This window comes from Anopheles merus, chromosome 2L (genome assembly GCF_017562075.2).
Source record: "Anopheles merus strain MAF chromosome 2L, AmerM5.1, whole genome shotgun sequence".
NCBI classification, from domain to species: domain Eukaryota; kingdom Metazoa; phylum Arthropoda; class Insecta; order Diptera; family Culicidae; genus Anopheles; species Anopheles merus.
In genome coordinates, this window is record NC_054083.1 from 16218821 (window position 1) to 16239628 (window position 20808).

Below are 20808 nucleotides of genomic sequence, written 5' to 3' on the forward strand. Positions count from 1 at the left end.
GCAGACAGTGGTTCCGGAAAACGCGAATAAAATCTTGCACCATTAAAGCATCCGGGAGTGGCCGGGGTAGACTACGTTTCCCATGCGCCACACACTATGGACACACACAAACACACACTTGCACATACACAATGCTATAGGTAAGCATGATTTACATGCGATCCAGGCAGCATTCTCTCGATTCGATTCGGTTTGCCCACCTCGACAAATGACAAGTCGGACCCCTACCCCTAATGCGCATCGTGCCACTGATAGCCCAGAATAGCGTTGGGTGGTTTTTCCTTTGGCTTTTCCTTTGGTTTTTTGCTAGCTGTCCTACCTGTCCACGGTCAGGGCTCGTTCTTTACACCCAAAATCTCACCATATCTATCCGATTGTTGCAAATCGTTGCCCTAATTCTTGTTGTTCGCTTCGTTCCGTACGAACGCTAGGGAAGCATTTGAGTCAGTCCAAGCTGACGTGCAAGCAAATGGGTACGGTTCTCGTGCGAAATGTTTACCATCCGTCTTGTTTTAATCCGGCGGTGCCACACTTTATCTGCTCACGCTGGCTGGATTACAAGCGATTTAAAGTTCCCGTTCGCTTCGAAGCACTGGGCCACTTTGGAGGTGCACCGAGAAAAGGTGCAGCTTTCGTTTCGCCCCAAACACTAGCCTTGGTTGCGTTTACAAAATATACATCAAAACCCGTAACCAATGCTGTCAAACGTCACAAACAAAAGTATTCCGCGGGCGAATATTTCCCTAATTTTTCCCTGAGTGGCAGTTTCCCACCCACACAGAAAGAAACAAAACCTATAGTGGAGATTGTGTCTAGACGTACGTGAAAGTAGAGTGTTGTGATTGGTGGAACGGTTGGCGTATGGATGGCGACTTACCTTGGCAACTATAGCCATTTTTGTTCAGCTCGAATCCCTCCGAGCAGTCGCACTCGTACATGCCATCGTGCAGCTCGTAGCATAATTGCTCACAAGGACTCCCGTGGCCACAACGTCCTGAAAACATAATAAAATGCACGGGATGATTACGTATGAGCGATGAGAAATAAATCGGTAACGAAGGGAAAACAGGTGGCAAAGGGAGGGCGGACACGAGGTGCGGACACCCATCAAACTGCTGTGTGCATGCTGGGAAGGACGAAATCAATATTCGAAATGGCATACAACAGTGAACGGAACGCGCGAAACAAGGAGATAAACGGTGAAAAAGGAAATACAAACAGTATGCAAATGAAAATAAAAGTTTCTCTTTCTGTACAACCACATTTTGATGCCATTTTTATGATAAGAATAAACTAGGATAAACGACGTAACGGAAAATATGTGATGAAGATGACACTGCAAGTGGCCAAATGCATACAAACTTAAATTGTTACTAAGGATGTTTTAATTGCTTGCCATGATCTTCACTTCAAAATTCACTGATCAATTTAACGCAATTGTGTCGTAGAAGCATTCTAGTGAATACTTTTATTTTAAGTTTCTCTTCAACTGTATGTCCAGGGGTTCCACTAGATTCAAAACTTACCAAACTTCCACTCAAAGTGTGCCACATCAAGTGTCATTGAATTCTATGCAAAATGAAAAACAAAAATTTGCTCAAAATTAGAAAATCAACGATAGTCCGACAAAACGTATCATTATAGCATACATTTAGGCGTTTTCTTTTGAGACACCATTCCGACAATTCAAATACGATCGGAATTAGCAATCTACGTAAGCATCGGAATTTGAAGTTTAGCTAATGATCCAAGAACTGGATTTTGCTCTTTATTCTGTGTATGTTTTTCATGTTTGATGTCGTGTTCGATTAGTGCCAGAGCGCTGCCTAATACTGTATATCGAGAAACAATTCGTATAAGTATTAGTTCCTCTACTTTCTCATCATATCATAACTTCTCTGTTCATCACATTCTGTTCTTTTACACTATCAACTACTTCTTCTTCTTCTATTTGGCGTAACGTCCTACGCGGACATGCAGGCCTATACAGGCTTTCAATACTTAACTCATTACCATGCAGCCGGATAGTCAATCCTTGCTACGGGGGGACGGTCCATTCTAGGCTTGAACCCATGACGGGCATGTCATTGAGTCATTCGAGTTGACGACTGTACCATGGGACCGCCTCATTGGTAGTTTAATTTATGCTTTATTTAACTATGTTTTCATTTATTTATTTTATTTTATTTTATTTTGAAGGTTTATTTTATGACAGCGGTCGGCAACGCCCCTACATTGAATACGGTTGATTCGCTGGCACCGTGTTCATTCTTGTGATACCCAAAAGATGGCGACACAGAAATAGTTTAGTGTGCTCAGCGACTGATCGGGCCGAGCATTCCCGAAGGATCCCGATCGAGGCTAAGTGAAAGATAAAAGGTCATTCTTTCAAACAAAGCACGCGACAAGTGACGGATTTCTTATCTTTTTGACTAACTCTAGTATAGCTTCTACATGACAACGATCATCTTCATTTGAACATAGGTTCGTAAAGCAACATAATAGCTACTGAATGTATGTTTGTCTCAATAATTTTTCAGTCGTTAAGGTTTCTGTATCATCTCCAAAAATATCCCCAATAATTTATGAGCAACGAGAGGTGGGGTTCACCAAGAAACGATATTGCTCTTGCTTTGTTGTTTTGCATTTTCCAAACAACACTTTTGCACACTATATTGCCAATCGTTAACTAAAGAATCTTTTCTATTAATGTTAATAGCAATTATTGAATAATATGAATTAGAACCATGCTTTGATGATGATATTATCACAGCAAATCTACCATACAACCGCATTGAATTGCTTAATAGCATTTACAAATTCTTTTGTATCTAAATTTTTATAATGTTAACATGTATTACAAATAAAAATAATCAAAAAACTACATTCTCCTGACCTGCGGCTCTCGATCAATTAGTAAGTTTGGCCCTAAAAGTCAAAAGTTTGCCGACCGCATTATTTTAAAAAATGGAGGTCCCATGGTACATTCGTTAACTCGCACGACCTTACAAAAAGTCTGCCATGGCCTCAATTCTAGAATGGACCTTCCTCCCTTAGCAATAAGTGACTATCCAGCTGCGTGGTGCTGAATAAATCTCGAAAGCCAGTAGGCCTGCATGTCCGCGTAGGATATTACTACTTTGAAGATCCTAGTTTACTGTCGAATAAGTTCACTGTAATGTCTCTGAAAAAGTATGTTTTTTCTGGTTTAACGAATATACATATTTGTATATGTTTCGTTTTAAACACATCCATGAGCACCCTTAATCGAATATATAACTACTGTGTATAAGTATTTATACTATAATCAAAGAGTAAAAAAAATGCTTTTACAATAGATAGTAGATCACAATTTTACGTGTTCCCTGTTTCTGCAATAAATAACACCTCTAACAATAATTTGCTCGTTAATGGCACAGCCATATGCATGAGAACGAAAGGAAAAAAAAAATTCGAAAAATATGTCATTTTCTCGTGTTATCACCGCAATTTACTCGCTCATCACAGTTACAATTTTGCAACTTTTCCGCTTTTCTGCACAAGCTTGCAACCGCGTCGTAGCTGTGGTTTCAAGAAATCAAAAAAGAAATTGAAACAAAAAAAAACACCCATACATCTATCTACTAGCCAATATTCAGAACGAGGCACCATCCAACCTACACTCGGGTAGTTCCTTTTTTGCGAACAGGAAAAGGCCGGAAACATCGTGGAAAGGCACTTGTCACCAGCATCCTCTTGGCCACTTCCGCTGCCACTTGGCACCGCACCGAAGGTGAAAAAGACAATGAAAAGCAGCCGGGAAACGCCATTAGTTTCATATTACTTCCTCGGTGTCAGTGGTTGAGTTATAAAATTTAATCAAAAACTTGTTGATATGCAATTAGCTGTCTTCCTTCGTGTGCACGAATGACAGCAAAAGCATATTTCGGAAAAGTCGAACGACTTTCCCCACCGCACTGAGGGAAGCTTTCTAGTCGTTACAGTTTCCGTTGCATTGTGCCGGGCGAGCACATAATGCCGAGAAGACTCGTCGTCGACAATTATGATGCAAGCTCGACAGTGTCGGCGACTGATAGTCGACGAGTAAACTTAAGGAGCTAGCGGACCGTATGCACGACGTTTGGGCAAGTTATATCCTTCCTTGGCAGAGTGTTAAGCCTTTTTGTTTGCCATATCCAGTTCTACTCTGTTTCGTTGAAGTTTTAGAGAATGGGATGACAACAAAGGCGACTATTTTTATAATTTTATTTATAAGTAAATTGACCCAAAAACAAAAACTAGCAAAAAATTCACTGTGTTCATTACTCCGTTTTAAGCCAAAACTCAAAAAGTCACGTCGAACAAACCATCTCAATTCGTCTACGAACACCTTAGCATTCCTCTGCGAAGGAAAGCAACATTTGTCATGCTGCCAATGCGAACAGTTGCTGGATAGCCAAAGGACAACGAAAAGATTAATGCTTCTTCGTAAAACGTCGAATATTGGAAGCGTTGACAAATCGACGACCTTAATTTCGGAAGATTGTATGTGCATGGGGATGTATGTGTGCGGGTGTGCTTACGGCGAAGAAAAACACAGTTGTAGAAAAAAAATGCTTAGAGCGTTTTTGTGTGCTCTATTCCGGTAGAATACAAATTGATATTTTGACGCAAACGGTGCAGTGATGTGTTTGTCATTATTTGACGATTATTTGACGCAAAGGTTCACGCCGTTTTCGTCTCATTCGATAATGGCATCTCTTTTTTATCGACCGTGCGGGAATTAAATGACCAAATGAGTCTAATTTATTATGTTTTGCAACTCGAAATAAATGATTCAATGTTACTTTCCTAATATTGCAACATATTCTGATAATACAACACTAAAATTAATTCTGAAAGAAAAAATCAAACGAAGAACCTTTCCGATGCTCACAAAAGTTTGAGGTTTTTCTTTCTGCTTATTAGACACCTCTGTTCATATCGGAGATTTAAAACATCCTTGAATACTCCTTCAGAATAAGTAAAAAGACGGAGACAAAAAGTACAACAAAGACAACAAAAAATCCCTACCGAACTGTAAATTCCCTGTCCCATTGGTGAGTTTTAACATGCGTGTGTAGCTGACTTTAACAAAACGTGTCCTTTTTTTGCAAACATTTTCCCCCCATTTGCCAATGTTTAAGATATTAGGCAAACATTTTCTTCGCCCTTTAACCGAACCACCGCGTTTGATTCGTAAACGCTACGAAACTGTTACCTTCGCAAATCGCGAACACAGCTCAAATCCGACACGGCCCTGCTGCAAAACATAACTCATCCATAATTCATGACATTCCCTTTCATTTTACCTCGGTGGGCTCTTCCCTTATCGCGAGCCACATGTTTGACGAACGGAAACGAGAAAAAGCTAAGCTACGTTATGCTTGTTTTACCCACTGGGTGATTACTATTTCCTGTCCCACTGTGACGCTCTGCAGGACTCTCACGGTCGATGTTTGCCTTTTTTCTTACACATCCCTTCCCTCCCGCCCAGTACGGTTGGTTCTGTTCGATGTCTTTCGATTCCCCCAGCCGGCGGTGCGGTTGTAGTGGGCTTGCGTCGATAGTGATGGAGAGGTTTCCCGGTACAGCGACGACTGTGAACTAAAGAAAACGGAACCCGTGCACGGGAGAAGTCAAGATGCCATTTTAGAAAAGGTTCAGTAGGGTTTTCGTGGAACTGCAAAGCGTAAAAGGAAGGTAAAGCATCACGAGATCAAATTGGACTAGTAAAGCGAAGCGTGGGAAAGGGATACTGTGTTACATCAACGCACGGTACAAAATGGCAAGATACCATTTTGTGCCCGTTCGCATAGAAATCTCCGGCTCACTCGTATTGCGCCCGAAACAACTCGTCTCCTTTATGAAGCGAATGAAATCATACAGACGGGCACATAAATCATCATTCGCAGTGTGTTAGACGACGACTTTTTGCCCACATAACGAATGAGATGTACGTAAGTGTGTCGGTGTGTGTGTGTGTGTGCGCCTCGCTCGACACGTTTGACTTACGAATGCGGCACCACTCGTAACTCCGCACACAAAACCCCCGAGACATGCAAGGATACCATGCTCGCAAAGACAAGGTGATGCGAAACCCTTACGTGCTGGTGTGCTTAGCGTGTGCCGTACGACACTCGACCAAGTCGAAAAGTGAAGAATCCTATTAGTGCTGGATTGTAGTTTTATACAGCTGTAAGGAGTGTTTTCAACCTAGCATCACTAGCGAAAATAAGCTTTTCATAGTGCGAAGCGGGCGCTATTCAATAGAGGCAAGCAAGCAAGTGACAGTAGCGCCACGGCAGTCTAAAACATACATTCAGAAGGGAAGAAAAACAATCTGAAACTCAACCTACATTCACCCACGAACAGGACGAAGGACTTTTGGCAAAAAGGAATTCCTAATTGTCCCACGATGGTACTAGGTGGGCTTTATGCTGTGCGTTTCCATACCGATGAACAAAAACAACAACGAAGCACGGTGCCAAAGAAAATGAGCTTTCGTTTTCTCGTTTGGTTGGATCATCATCCGAGCGCTAGCTGTGTCACTAGCGAATTATCCTTCTATTTATCATGATTTTATCTGCAGTCAACCCTGCCCAACAGTGGCGAAGCATTGTGTGAGGAAAAAAATGAAAAAGGCACCCTGAATAAGCCCTCCGTTGGTGGAAAAATATAACGAGAAAATGTTCATACAAAGCTCATCGTGTTTACAATTTCCATCAAGGATACTGAGCACACACACATACCCATATAAACACCACACGAATAAATCGAACTCACTGAATAGAGCATAGGACAGATAGGAACGCACATTCCGAGAAAGTTTTCAACCAATGTTTGGGACCATTGGGCTGCTGCTGGTGCTGCTTCTGCTGGAGGGTTAGAAAAATATACCCGAGGTATCCCGTGCACCCTAACATGTTTCCTACCAAACGAGCAATCCGCTCGGCACCGTGTCGCTTGCGGAGCCGGATGATCATTATGAATAAATAAATGTTAAGCACCGAAAATTGCATTAAATATTAAGCCTACGCAACGTTTGAGGGCGTTCTGAAAGGCGGCAAACAACGCACACGCAGGACGCCACAAAACGATACGAGATCGAGGCTTCCGGTCCCAACGCCTCCAGTCGGTTGCGTAGCGCAACGGCGAACCACCCGTCATGCGTGCGCCCGCGAAAGACGTATGAAAGTTTGAAGGCTAGAGGCGGGAAACATGGAAAGCCTGCTGCAAGTACTGCTACCTTTGACTTTTTTTGTGTTCTTGCTGCTGTTCAGTTGGTTTATCGTTCGGCTGGCCCAATTTCTCAAGCACCCACGGTTGGTACGCGCCACCATATTGATGCTGATGATGATGAGGCTGACGACGAATTAGACGATACAGCACGACGCGCACATAGGCATCCACCCTTCGGCCGGAAAAAGGTGCACGAAAATCATAAACCAGATTATCATTTGATCGTTTCGACGAGAAGATAAACCTCCTAATTGAACAATACTGCCCCTAGGCGTAGTAGGAAGCGTATGCAAATGGCAATACTATACATGAAATACAACAAAAATAATCGATTCTGTAGCGAGTGCCTTTCGAGGAAACTAATGAGGTTTTTTTTTATAGTATTTGTTGAATAAAATGAAGTGAAAAGGTGTTTTAAAAATGAATCCGCAATAGAAACTGAATGTTTAGCTCAAACTATCGTTGGGTTAGTTGGCCCCAAGCACCAAGCAGCCTTAAAACAGTCCTTCAAGTAATGCACAATCAATGTTATCTTCTTCGTGAATAAAAAAAACTGTCAAGCGGCATTCAGTGTTAGTCTAAATTAGAATCTGTAACATTGTTTTAAATAAAAGTCATTCCTTGTTTACTGAGTAAGCATATCATAGAAACTTGATGATTATGCATCGTAGTCAATATGAAAAAAATCGTCTACATGGAAGATTCAACCATTTTACTTGAGGCTAATTTGAACTTTTATTAGGAAGGAAAACAGGAAAACGGTTGCAAGGTTTGATGAAAAGTAAATATGTAAATGTGCTAATACTGACTGATTAAGCAATACGGACTTTATAACCTTTTTTTTTCTTAACGAAACAAAAAACTGATGAAACTGTGCCCAATTATTTTAAATCCCTCAAATAACTTATTTTCGCTAAAAAAACACAATAAATGATTTCAAAAATCTATCAAACGAAATCGAACCTTATTGAGCTATGGTATGCTATGCTTGAGCTATTGAAGGCCGACAAGTGTTACGAAATTATAACATTTCATTGAAAATCAAGATCTTAAACATCACATAACCTTAAAGCTACATGGAAAGTTGTAAACTTCCGTAAACTTTAGAATTATTCAGTGAAATAGCATCTACAATACCGACTAAACGAAGGATCAAACAAATTTCGTACCAGTAGATAAAACACATCGAAAGAATTTGCCCAACGTACGATTGCACGAAGCGCGTTTGTTATTCATAGGATGCTACGGAAATGTTTTCTAATTTGCCTTCAAATCCATTGTAAAGCAACAACATTCGGGGTCTTCCTGCATGGTTGGTTCAAGGTTGATGATCCACTGTGCTTTCGTAAGACCCGGTGAAAAGTACACTGGGTTGGGGTTTGCTTCGCATTTACCACTTTTTCACACACTCTGCCGCATACTCTGCCAGGAGGCACAATTGACATTTGAACCGTACAGCAGCCATCCAGCCAATTCGTAGGGCAAAAGTAGCCGGCAAGTTTGATAGCCCATTCGGTGGAAGAGTTTAGTGTGGAATTCAGTACTTAGAAGAGAAAAAAAATACTAGCGAGAAAACAAAGGGAAGTGCTGAGGAGTATTATAGAAACGGTGAACGAGAACACCGGGATAGTGAGTGTTGCGCAACATGTACACCAGCGCAAGCACACGAGGGAATTACCATAGATCAAAGGGTTCACGAAGCTCATGAATAAGAAGAATATGCAAAGGGCTTCACTCTACACAAGGCACACACACACACACACACACACACATATATATACACTCTACAGCCCATGGTGGTGCCACACCTATTGCTTGTATTGTTTGTTCGTGGGATTTCTTTTTATCTTTCCTTTAGCGATCCCTTGTTGCCATCGAATATGTGTAACGAATGTTGTGCAATGAAATTTCTTTCAAAGGGATCCTTCTTTTGATAACTTTGACATCTTCCTGCTGCCAGCTCGTAATTTAAAAAGTGCCATAATTGAGTGGACTCCTGCATCGTTACGATGCTCAACGAAACCATTCGACGACAAAGCTTCAGCGAATATGCACAGTGTTTCATAGTAACACTTCTTTCTCTCCTCGTTCCCAATGCTGTGGAGCATTACGGTAAGCATTGGTCGCAGCTGTTTTGAACGACAAACAGAAGAAGAAAACATTCTGTCACAAACAGGTTAGACTTCATACATCAAACCGAGTGTTTGATAGGCCTTTCGCTCCGTCTCCATCCTTGCCGTTAGAATAGTAAACGTGAACGAAGCTGCTAGTACTCGTTCCGCTTAGCGTTTTGCAGCTTGTTAGAGGCACACACTTCTAGGGCATCGAAACTGTGCGAACTGTCGTGCGGTTCCGTTTCCTAACACCATTATGCACTATAATGTACGATGCAGTCGTTTCGCGCGGAGGTTTTTGTTTGCCGGTTTCATGTGTCGGTTAGCGAACAATATTTTCAAAAAGCTTCTCGCAAGCCATTCACCATGCGCTGGCGTACGAGCGCACATTTGTGCTTTGTCATGCGTCTGCAAACAGGACGCGAAAAGTTTAATCCTTTGGCAAGTTGTGAAAAGCCCGTAACAGTCAAAACAGGCTGAAATGTGTTTATCTCTATGGGGATGTGTGTCGCGAGTTGTGTTTGTGTGTATGTGTTTTTTTTTTTGGTTTGTTTTGTTATTGTGTTGCAGCTCAGCTTGACGTACTTCCATCTTGAGGCCACTTTATCAAACTCAAAGCCTGTTAGAGATTGAAGCTAGCAGCACTAACAACAACAAAATAGACACCGAGATGGAAGCATCGACTATAACATCAGTGACAGATGGCAAGCAGTGCAGAATGTGAAAAGGCACACATACACACACCTCCGTTCGGGCCGTAGCAGCATTTTTCCCAATACAATATTTAGACGCAGAGCTTTTGTGTATGCACGATGCATGAGTGAAAAGCTTACTAAACATACAAACACACATACATAGCTGACAAAATGTCGGCAAGCAGCTCTCCCAGGGTAAAGCAGATACGGCACTTTACCTTACCTGCACGTGCCTCCCAACACACTGCCAACAGCGCTCGATTGCCAACCATTTCCTGCGCTAACTTGGTTTGGATTATTTATTTTGTCCCTGCTCGTTGGCGTAAGCTTGGAGTTGGACAAATTCCTCGAATTGTGCGACTGGCTCGAACACTTCGTGTGTGCTTTGCCCGGGATGTGTCGGTGGAGTTTTGGCCACTGCCGGAGGATCTCCGCTGCTAGATGGAACTTAGTTTTGGGGAAAAGTATCTCCGAGTGCGACAGCTGTTCGCATCGTTACATCGTCGTACGCGGCTTTTCGCGCTGAAGACAGCAACGAACCTGCCTGCTGGAACAGCAGCAACGGCATTAACAATGGCATGGTGGGGAGTTTTTTTTTTGCTGTCACAATTCCCGGTCTGTTTGCTCATCGAAACTTTCAACGTTCGTGGAAATTCACCAGTCGAGAGCCCTCTCAGTTTCCCGCCAAAGAGTTTGCCACGATGCAATCAAAGACATCTGTGTTGCAATCAGAGCTATACCATTTAACGTGCTATTGTTCTTGGGCCGTAAGCAGAAAAAAACCAACAGTTAATGTGGAACGGAAGACACCGGCGACGTGACTTTGAGCTTCATAAGCTTGCAGAAAGGGAGTCGAATCGGTTTGGTTCAATGGGTACCATTTGTATAAATATTAAACATTTCAATGAATTCTTACTATTTTACGTTGCAAAAACAAAAAAACTTAAGTTATTAAAGATTGCGGTACGTGTCCATGAGCTTGTGCGAGCAAACTGTGGCTATTTATTTGTGCTCATTGATTTTTATGATGACAAATAAACACATCTATCCACTAGCGCCTATGGATACATTTTGATACCTTTGCTGCAAATCGCTTGCGCAAAGTTGAACGAATCAACTCGATACTGGAATGGTTCTATGATTTCAAATGCACCAGGGAGCACAGCGTTCGTTAATCAAGCACGTGCCTCGGGGGAAGAGAAATTTCGCCCAAGTACAACGTACCAGAGCGGTCACCATCTGGTCAGCCAGCAACTTTTCTGCCAGCTGCTAGATGCTTTGCCCCCCACCGTCCCGGCCAGCAGCAGCATCAGCCCTTTCGGCACTATGCTGTAACTATGTCTTAACTTTTATAGCGCGTACGTGTATCGGCAGAAAGGGCCGTCCGTTTTGTCCAAACGGGCACGGGTTGCTGAAATCAAACCGGTTGTTCGGATGACTTATTATTTCTGTCCCAAGATAACCGAAATACGTTTCGGACGATATACGTGCATCTTCCCAAGGCATCATCGGCCTTTATTCTTACCCTGCGGCGCACACACACATTCACTCACACTCTCGAGAGCAAAGGGAGCAACATATCATAAAACTCGATGTCCCATCGAAACGATACAGCGCTTCGCATGGCAACACGGGAAGCCACACAGCAGTCGTAAACTGGGCAATGAGCAACGAACCTACCACAGCAAGGATGACCCAACCCATAGCCCTAACGGTATGCGCGCTTCAGAAGCTGCCCAATTCGTAGGGGATGCCGACGGTCTTTGGGCGCACACCGAGCAACCTGTCATGTGCGGTGACCGATTGGAGAGTCATCTTTGGTTTCCAGAAGCGTTCGTTTCGTACTGTCGTCGTCTCACACCTTCGCAGTTTATCCAACGACAGCAGCAAAACACACACAGCAAGAAAAGATCAACCTTCATCAACCGAAAAATCGGGAAATCAGACATCATACGGACCAAATCGGTCGCACACCGTTTCCGGACCATCCGACGCTTGCCATCCAGGCTTGAGCAGATGACGGTGGCGATTCGGAGTGACATGTCCGATGGTGGTCAGCTTGCCTTCTTTTCCTGGATTAGGATGTTTTTATCCCGTTTGATGCCTCCAACGAATGTGTACCAATGATGGGTGAGGTTTCTTTAGCTGAATAGGCACACACAGACATATCAGATTCGTCTTTTCAGTCGAGTGAAAGTCCTGATCTCTTTCCTTCCCTTGCACCATCGTTGACGGCTGTCGTACAAGCAAAAAAACGAAACGTGAAGCAAGGCAAAGCACGTTGTCGTGCATGAAAAATGTATGATTCGTGGTCACCTGACACGGATAATGGTGCCGTGCAGGGCAGCGCTTGTGCGTTGAGCCCACAGCATTTTTTATCTTTCCATATTGAGCGGGTCAATACACTATCTGGACGAGGGGACATTTTTTATTCACTGCAAGGGTTTGCAAATAAATAAAAAGCAGAATATTATGGCATGCTGTTAACTCAATCTGGCAAATAACATTAAGATGCATCACATGTAACGTGCATCCGGCAATGTGGTAGACACTGAAAAGGGAACGCAAATGCTCTAATATGATTGAGTAATCTAATTGTCCGCTCATTGCACTATAAACACAGTGAAATGTGAAGCGTTTTCAGGAACTGGAGTCGGGTGTACCATTCGCACAAACTGTTTGCAAGCGACCTGCAGGGCATCACTTTAATCGTAGGGATATGAATCGTTTCCCAAGCCTTGTTTCTTTGCCCCACACGTGCAACACGTGCAAATACTTCGTTTATTCCCTCGAGCGTCTTGTGCTGATGTTAAATCAAGACGGTGAGTAAGCTTGTCTCGGTATGCTGTAAATAGGAGTAGACGGTTGGATGCCATTTTGTTTCATCCGTATCTAGTTCATTTCTCTTCAAACAGACCGTTTCCTTTCATCTACAAATATAAACGCAAAAAGCCTGCACACTCTGCTAGAAGCACAGCAAAGAGCATCGGACATCAGAGTGCTTCTGTATTGGAATAAATCATGACCTGTAATTTTATAACCCATTTGATGGTTTCCAAACAGAAGAGGAGAGGCACATCAGATAAACAGTGCCGAGCGTTTTCTATTTACTAATGCAACGTGGTGGAAACATCGGTAGAATGTTGAATAAGTTTGTGGATGCAATTCAAAGGCTTTGAATTCTTGCCAAGCTGTTTGGACGGTTCGATCGGTTACAATTGATTATAAACAAACATTCAGGAACTTGTTGGCACATTTAAGTTTTCTAAACAGAGTGGCAAAAGATTGGTTAATATTATGTAAATATCAAGACAACATATACCTATTTTAAGCAACGTATTCGTTTTAAAGTATTCTGTATTCCACTACATTGTATATTTTTATCGACCATACACGGACAGGTTCGAACCGAACGGATAATATTATTCCTTACATTTTTCATTTGCCATTGAAAAGGCGAAAAAACCTCCAAAAATTAACCCACGACGATTAAATAATTAAAAACGCTTACAAAGTAAATTAAATACCGCAATTGTTTTGCTTTGGCGCTCCGAATATTGACTGCCCTTCCTACTGCATTTAGGCACGATTGTTAAAAGCCTGTTGAAAACATCCCATCTACATACCTGCGAAAAAGGAGAAAAAATGTAAGATTACGTATGAGTATCGATGTCAATTGTTTACGATTGCAGGAACGACTTAATGTTAATATGAAAAAGTTGTAATAATTTATTTCCCTTGACTGCAGTATAAAGTGGTAAACTTATTTCAGATATTATACAGCATTCTTATTAAAGACAGTTCCGAGACAATTTGCTTGTTTTTGTTGAACTCTTTCCATATTGCATCCACACCTTTGTACGCTTGGCCGAAACGCGAGCAAGTGAACTATTTCCTACGCTGGCAGCATTAGAGCGATCCATTTCCCAGCATTTCCTTCAAAATCAACTGCAGACGCGTTGATTGCGGAGCAAAATAAATAAAATCAACCACGCTCTGCAGGCGAGTCAGACAAATTGGGTCCCCGTTTTTGGAGAGAAGCAATCAGTACGAGCGCGTTTTTTCTTTTTTATAGAAAAAGTGAGAAAAAATATCGACCGCGTGCCGATAAACATGCAAACGAAGGATGCGATCGGTTATGTGGATCAGGGTGGGATGATCGAACCGAACGAGTGCCAGTTCCGTTTGATGCCACACGCTAGAGTGAACCCCAGCATCAAACGATGAAGCCATATATTGGCGTTCGAGCCGGTACTACCACACCTTGTCGAAAATGCACACTTTAAAAAAAATTGCGTCACAGTAAAATGTTTCTAAGAATTAGATAGAACACATACACAATTGTACACTTTTGTTGATCATTGAAACATTCAATTGCTTTGGATTGCACGTTTTACAGAAAACCATTGGTCATATTTTGCAATTTTACGATATGGCTGTTTTCTTTTCTGGCAATGTCAATCAATTGATGACAATTTAGTTGAACAGCATCGCTAAATACACCTTTGTTCGGTTCATGCTATGCATGCAAAACAATATCCATTATCGTACGCGCACGAGAAAGAAACTTCCATCCAGCGGTGCAATAATGTGCCCGGGTTAATTGTTTTCCGTATTTTCAATTTCCATGCGCGTATTGCGCGCAACAATGATGAAAAAAACAGCAACACCAACCAGTTGGTATCATTAACTTCGCGCACGTACATACCTCCACACTCGCTGCCGATGTGGGGAAACCACCCAGAAACCACAAGGTGAAGTAGGCTGCACAACGTGCAAAAAGCGGAAGGATATGGGTACAATTAAACAATTTAAAATATTTCTTTGAAACCACGACGATGGTGCCGATGCACAGCGCCACCGTTACGCAAAGGACTGCGCAAACCAGGGTACAAAGCCCAAACTGAAGGCATGGCTTTGCTCCCTGCCCGCACTCCCCGCCGCACTCAGCGCGTCATGCGCCCTTCGAGATATGGCTTCTGATATCTTAGTTTTTGCTCGGCAAGTGGCATAAAACACACAAACCAACCATTCTTTGTTCTACCGCTCGGGCGAGGGTTGTTCATGCACCGTTTAGCCAGCCAGCGAACGTGCCCGAAACGAGTGAACGCACGAACGTTCCCGGCGTCGGTGAATGTGCGCCTGAAAGCTAACTTCCGCCCGTAGGTCTTACACCAGCCTGCGGAACGCAGTACCCAGCGAAAGATCTTCTCGTACGGAGTCCTTTTGCACACACACGCGCGCATCTTGCCTGCACGAGTGCAAAGGATCGAGCTACCCAAGTACATGGTGAAGTTGTGCAGCATAGTGACCCCGGGCATGCACGCGGGGCACCGGGTTGAATCGGAAGAAAATTGAGTTTTCAGAATATCATTATTATGTTTACGTATTCTGTGCACCTTAATACCGCGTATACCGAGCGCGGAGTGGGGACAACCAGTGTGCCGCTGCAAGAGGCGAAAAGTGCCAACCCGACTGTGTGGATGTAAGGATGTATCCCTGTGGTGATGTGTGCTCGTATGGTCAGGAATGTGTAAGTGCTGCACGTACGCGGCGCGCTGCACTATGTGCCATGAAATCAAAGCGGATAAAATGGATCGGGCCAAAAATAAATGGTTCTATAAATGGATACATTTGTGCTTTACTTTGTTGAAATGGGAATAGTTTGCTAAGTAGTAAGGAAAACCCCGTTTAATTCCAACTATTTAAGCTTTCAAACCTTACACAGACACGTCATCATACTTATACGTTTGTTTTTTCAAATATTCTACTCTTTTTATTTATATATATATACGTTCTTCCAATGTGATTATGTTTCTCTTCTTTATGTAACACCAATTAATGCAACCATAAAACGATACAGTTTTGGTTGCTATAAACGAAATTTATGTAACTTATATGCTTCTCCAGCACGGTGAGCATGCCGCTGATCCCACGCTTAAAGTTTGTGCAGATGAGGTTAGAGATGCCGTAGCAAGGCACCAAATCCCTTAGACGTCCTTCGACGCTCCGAACCTGTGACCTAAAATGGGGCGCGAGGGAAAGCGAAAGAAACGCGCGTGTATTCCAAGCGCCGGCGTTGGGTGTGCATGTGATGGTTTACCGTCCTGGGTGGGAAAGCTGCACGTATAAGAAATGAAACCAACCATAACCATGGCGAACGCCTGGAGCGTCGCAGTTCCCGTATACGACACGGCACGGCAGGGATGGGCACCTACCGTGGAGCGATCACCTGCAGCAAAGGGCGCCCAAACGAGAAAGCGCACGAACGTTCGGGCCGGCCCACTTCAAGGTAGCGTCGAAAAGACGGTTATACCGACGGGCTAATGCTTTGCCACTGAGACCGAGGTGAAATTGCATCGCATGCAACGGAGTAATAAAAAATCAACATTATCGTCCAGGATTATAAAAATAATTCCCCGCAACGACCGTTCGGTGCAATCGATCCGCCACTCTGTGCACCACTTCCAGCGCTACCACTTTACCGGAATGTTCCTTAGAAATAGGAATAGCACAGAAAGGCAGGCTGCAGAATATCTTCTGTCCAAGAAATGGGGCCAGGTATGTTGAGTATTTTAAGTCTCCACCCGTTCCGACAGTCGTCGTCGTCGTCGTTTCGAATCGTCCAACATACAACTCACAACAGAAGGACCTTCTTTCGTGAGTACTTCACATTGCGACTCCTTGCAACCGAAAGGGAATGAGTTGATGCTCTAGCGAAAATACAACCTAACCGTTAAGCACCCAGCATGACCCAGGCAAGACAGCCGCCAAGGGCAATTCGCTGTACTAGTGAGCGGCAGCGTGACACATTGCTTTTCCTTCAGGATATTGCTTTATTTTTCGCTGTTATATGTTTTCTTTAAAATTTAATTTCTCTTTACGGCTCACTTGGGAGCGCGACTGATCGTCTCGCTGTATAGGTAGGTATGTGTGAATCGCTTTTGTTTGATAATTTTTTTTATAGCAGAGGGAAAGCGTCCGATTTGTAAAAATGTCAACCATTTAAAAAGCCAAAAGATAGGAAATGTATACCCTGCCTGGTCGTTTTGTGTTATGCTTTGCCAACCTGTACATATCGCTCTCTCTCTCTCTCTCTCTCTCTCTCTCTCTCTTTCTCTCTCTCTCTTACTCTCTCTCTCTCCCTCTCTCTTTCTCTTGTTCATGCACATCTTAAAAATGCAATATGACGTTGCACCAACAGTGACTTCAGTATTTGCAATGAAAGCGCTACCCTTTGAAACGAGGGCAATTTAAAATTTATTAGCAAGCTATGGTTCGTGGGATAGAACGGTCCAGTTCTAGAGAATAATTCAACGCAGCAATGCCGGACGCTTTTAAAGTAGAATCTGAGCTCCGATTTGTTCTACATAAGCCATGTGACTTTTCATTGAAACATTAATTAAAATTGCTTACAGAGAAACTCCCGAAAACAGTACAAACATACTAACATGTAACAAACTAAGCTTTTTCTTCTTCTATTTGGCGTAACGTCCTACGCGGACATGCCAGCGCATATACAGGCTTTCGAAACTCAATTCATTACCACGCAGCCGTATAGTCAAATCCTTGCTACGGAAGGATGGTCCATTTTTGGTTTGAACCCATGACGGGCATGTTGTTATTGAGTCGTACGAGTTGACGACTCTACCACGGGACTATCGCATCTCCTCGATATAGAGAGAGCTAATATTGTCTCTATATGATTTTAAGAAGCTCCAATGGTAACCTTATGCAGATGGATGATGGATGATTAAAATAACTGATTTTTATTTGATAGGTGGTTCAAATTTTCAGCCTGCAAACGGTGCCTCAAGAATGTTATACTGTTCTAAAGGTAGAAGTGTGGGCTACTAAATATGTCTAAAATTTCCATTCTGGATACTAGATAACTAGATAATTTTGTGCTTTGAGACACGAGACAAGACGTAAGCCATATAATACAAGAGTAAAACCATATTAAATACAAAAGTATTTAAAAACATTTTGCATACATTGTGCATATATGTGTAGCATGAATAATAGTCTGTAATGTATTGAAAAGTATGTAAGGGAACAACACTGTACGAAGTGTATTTATAGCGTTTGAAGCGTGTAGCGTAATACACTTGCGATTTCACTCACTTTTTAATTTTTTATTTTCTTTTCCTGTTAAAGACTCTCTCGCACACCCTGCAGGATTTATATTGTAAATTTGCGAAATCTATTGAAAAGAATGAGCAGAGGATTTAAATCCAAAAAAAAATTCATTGGTCTGAAAAATATAAGAATTGTTATTTGACTGCAATACAATATTACAAAATGGCCTTTAATATTTTATGTTGAGAGAAAAGTCAGATACTGAAATCTCTTTTAAATATGGCTTTGTTTTTTCGTCCAGGAAAAAAAAATGCAACATGATCTTACTTGACGACTGCAGAGAATAATTAAATATGCGACGATACCCATCGATACCCTGTGTTTCAACAGTTAGTACCATCGTTGGTTTTTAAGTGATTTAAGCCTGATTGCATTTGCCACTATGCCTCTTATCCATCTCGTTTATCTTCCGCTTGTTTGCAACGATCAGTGCGTCAGTTTACATAACCTATTTCTCCCTTTCTATTTCACCACACTTACTGCGTCTTACAACGCCGCTAGAAAGACCCAGCCCGATTCCTGCAAAAATAAATTTCATCACTAAATCGAACCCTTTACCTGAATCGCCTTTCTGCGCATCTGCGTTGAACGGTAGTCGATGGAGCAAAAAGAGAAGAAAGCAGATACACCACCGTTAGCAAATCATTGCATTTTGAAGATGCCTCCCGTAAATCCCGCTACTAACATTTCCCGTGCGAGTAAGCGTAATGGTAGAGTGTGTAATGGGGGTACTCTAGACACAAAACTTTTTTTTTGTGTGTGGCTTAAATCGATTCTCCTGCCACCGCGTAATCCGCCGTTTTCCATCTTCCCGACGTTGGCCATGCTATGCCCTGTTGTGTAATCTTGGTCTGCCCTCGGTCGGATTCATTCCATTATTCTTTTCCTCTTACACCCTCCGCAACGAAACAGTGAACGGAAAGGTTGGATAGAAGGGTGGACAAAATCGGCGCCCCCAAGCACGGGCGAAGTGTTTTGCCAGTTGCATGCTCTTCCCGAACGACGGATCTGGCGGACGGATTCTCCACTGGAAGCTCCACTTTGTGCTTCGCCAGTAAATCTCAATTTGCTCACCATCTATGGACAGAAAACAGCAGGCATTCAGCACGAGGAAGAGTTTCGTGCTGGTGGAAGAGCGCATAGACAGAAACACAGCATGAAACGGGACGTGGTGGACCTAAAATTCCAAAGGGAACGTACCAGGCGAAACCATTTGGAAAGACGATCCCTTACTATGCAGCCATTGCAACAAATACACCAACAACAAAAAAAACCCTTAGTGCCTAGTGCCGGGGAAAAATAGATGAGATTATTTCCTTCCGGCCCACCAGCGCTGGGCAGAGAGGGAAGCACTACGGAAGTTCCGGAATGCAAGTCGTTTTAGTGAATGCGGCTGAGTGAAGCATGTACGGGGGATTGATTCCAACCCCTCTCTGTTTGAGTTCTACCAATCTATACATATATATATAATGTGAAAGGCAATCACTCCCCAGTGAGTTTGGCATGCTGAGTTGGTTACGAATTTTCTCATTTTGTTGTCCCATTGTTTCGGTGGTTTTGGGCAACGCGGAAGAAATGAATTCGAGCTTATAATTCGAATTTTCTTTTACGACCCTTTTCTCCAACTGGATGTTACACTGTTCCCGCAATTCTTCGTTGGATTTGTCAAACGCATACCCAAAGAGGAAGGAATTTCCCCCATCAATATTTTCCCTTTTTTCCTTCTCTTCTCCCTTCGACTGCGATGTAGTTCGATAAAAGTATGAACAAATATCGACATTGCTTTGAGAAGTAATCAAGTGATGATTGAACTCATCTATATGGTTCGAATATCCGGATAAGGATTTTCATAGCAAAAACAACACACCACACACACACACACACACACCACACACCACAACACACACACACACACCACACACACACACACACACACACACACACACACACACCACACACACACACACACCACACACACACACACACACACACACACACACACACACACACACACACACACACACACACACACACACACACACACACACACACACACACACACACACACACACACACACACACACACACACACACACACACACCACACACCACACACACACACACACAAAGTATAGTTTTTTACCGTTGGACGTTCGAAGGTAATCGTAGCAAAAGAGAAAAATAGCAATTTAATTTCATTACACTCTCTCTCTAGGTGTTTGAGATTTTTATAGTTTCTCTTTTGGTATTTTTCTGCACGGCAATAAATTACAACGTTTTACTGCGATTAGCTGTTTACTTATTCATGGCTAGGAAATGTTTCATTTCCCGTTTTTTCGTAATTTTCAAAAAACTATCTCCGTTATTCTCTACAAACAATTCAGTCATTGTTTTTTAAAAACAGCGTGGTAAAGATTCACAAATTGTAGAATTTTTAAAGTAAACATCCCCTTTGTTCCTTAATTCAGTATAATTTCACTAATTAATACTATTTAGTGCGTATCCTAAGATTTAGACAAAATAATTAATTTGGTTTTGGTAAAAGGCTACGAAAAATTAATTTAGGGGTAACATTTAACTGTTGGTGGGATTCATTTAAA

The 20808-nt window shown here is 42.5% G+C and overlaps 1 protein-coding gene across 5 annotated transcripts in view; it reads right to left on the reverse strand.

The window, feature by feature from the left end:
- Positions 1-20808, reverse strand: part of LOC121591332 — a 136791-nt gene that overhangs the window by 77892 nt on the left and 38091 nt on the right. For 3 of the 5 annotated variants that reach the window (XM_041911708.1, XM_041911707.1, XM_041911709.1), the window contains exons 3-4: positions 18767-18787; positions 878-994 (exon numbers count right to left, since the gene is read on the reverse strand). The exons of 1 other annotated variant lie outside the window; for it this stretch is intronic. In XM_041911708.1, coding sequence (XP_041767642.1) covers positions 878-994; positions 18767-18787 — 138 coding nt within the window. The remainder of the gene's footprint in view (positions 1-877; positions 995-18766; positions 18788-20808) is intronic. One more of the 5 variants, XM_041911710.1, reaches the window with a different exon arrangement.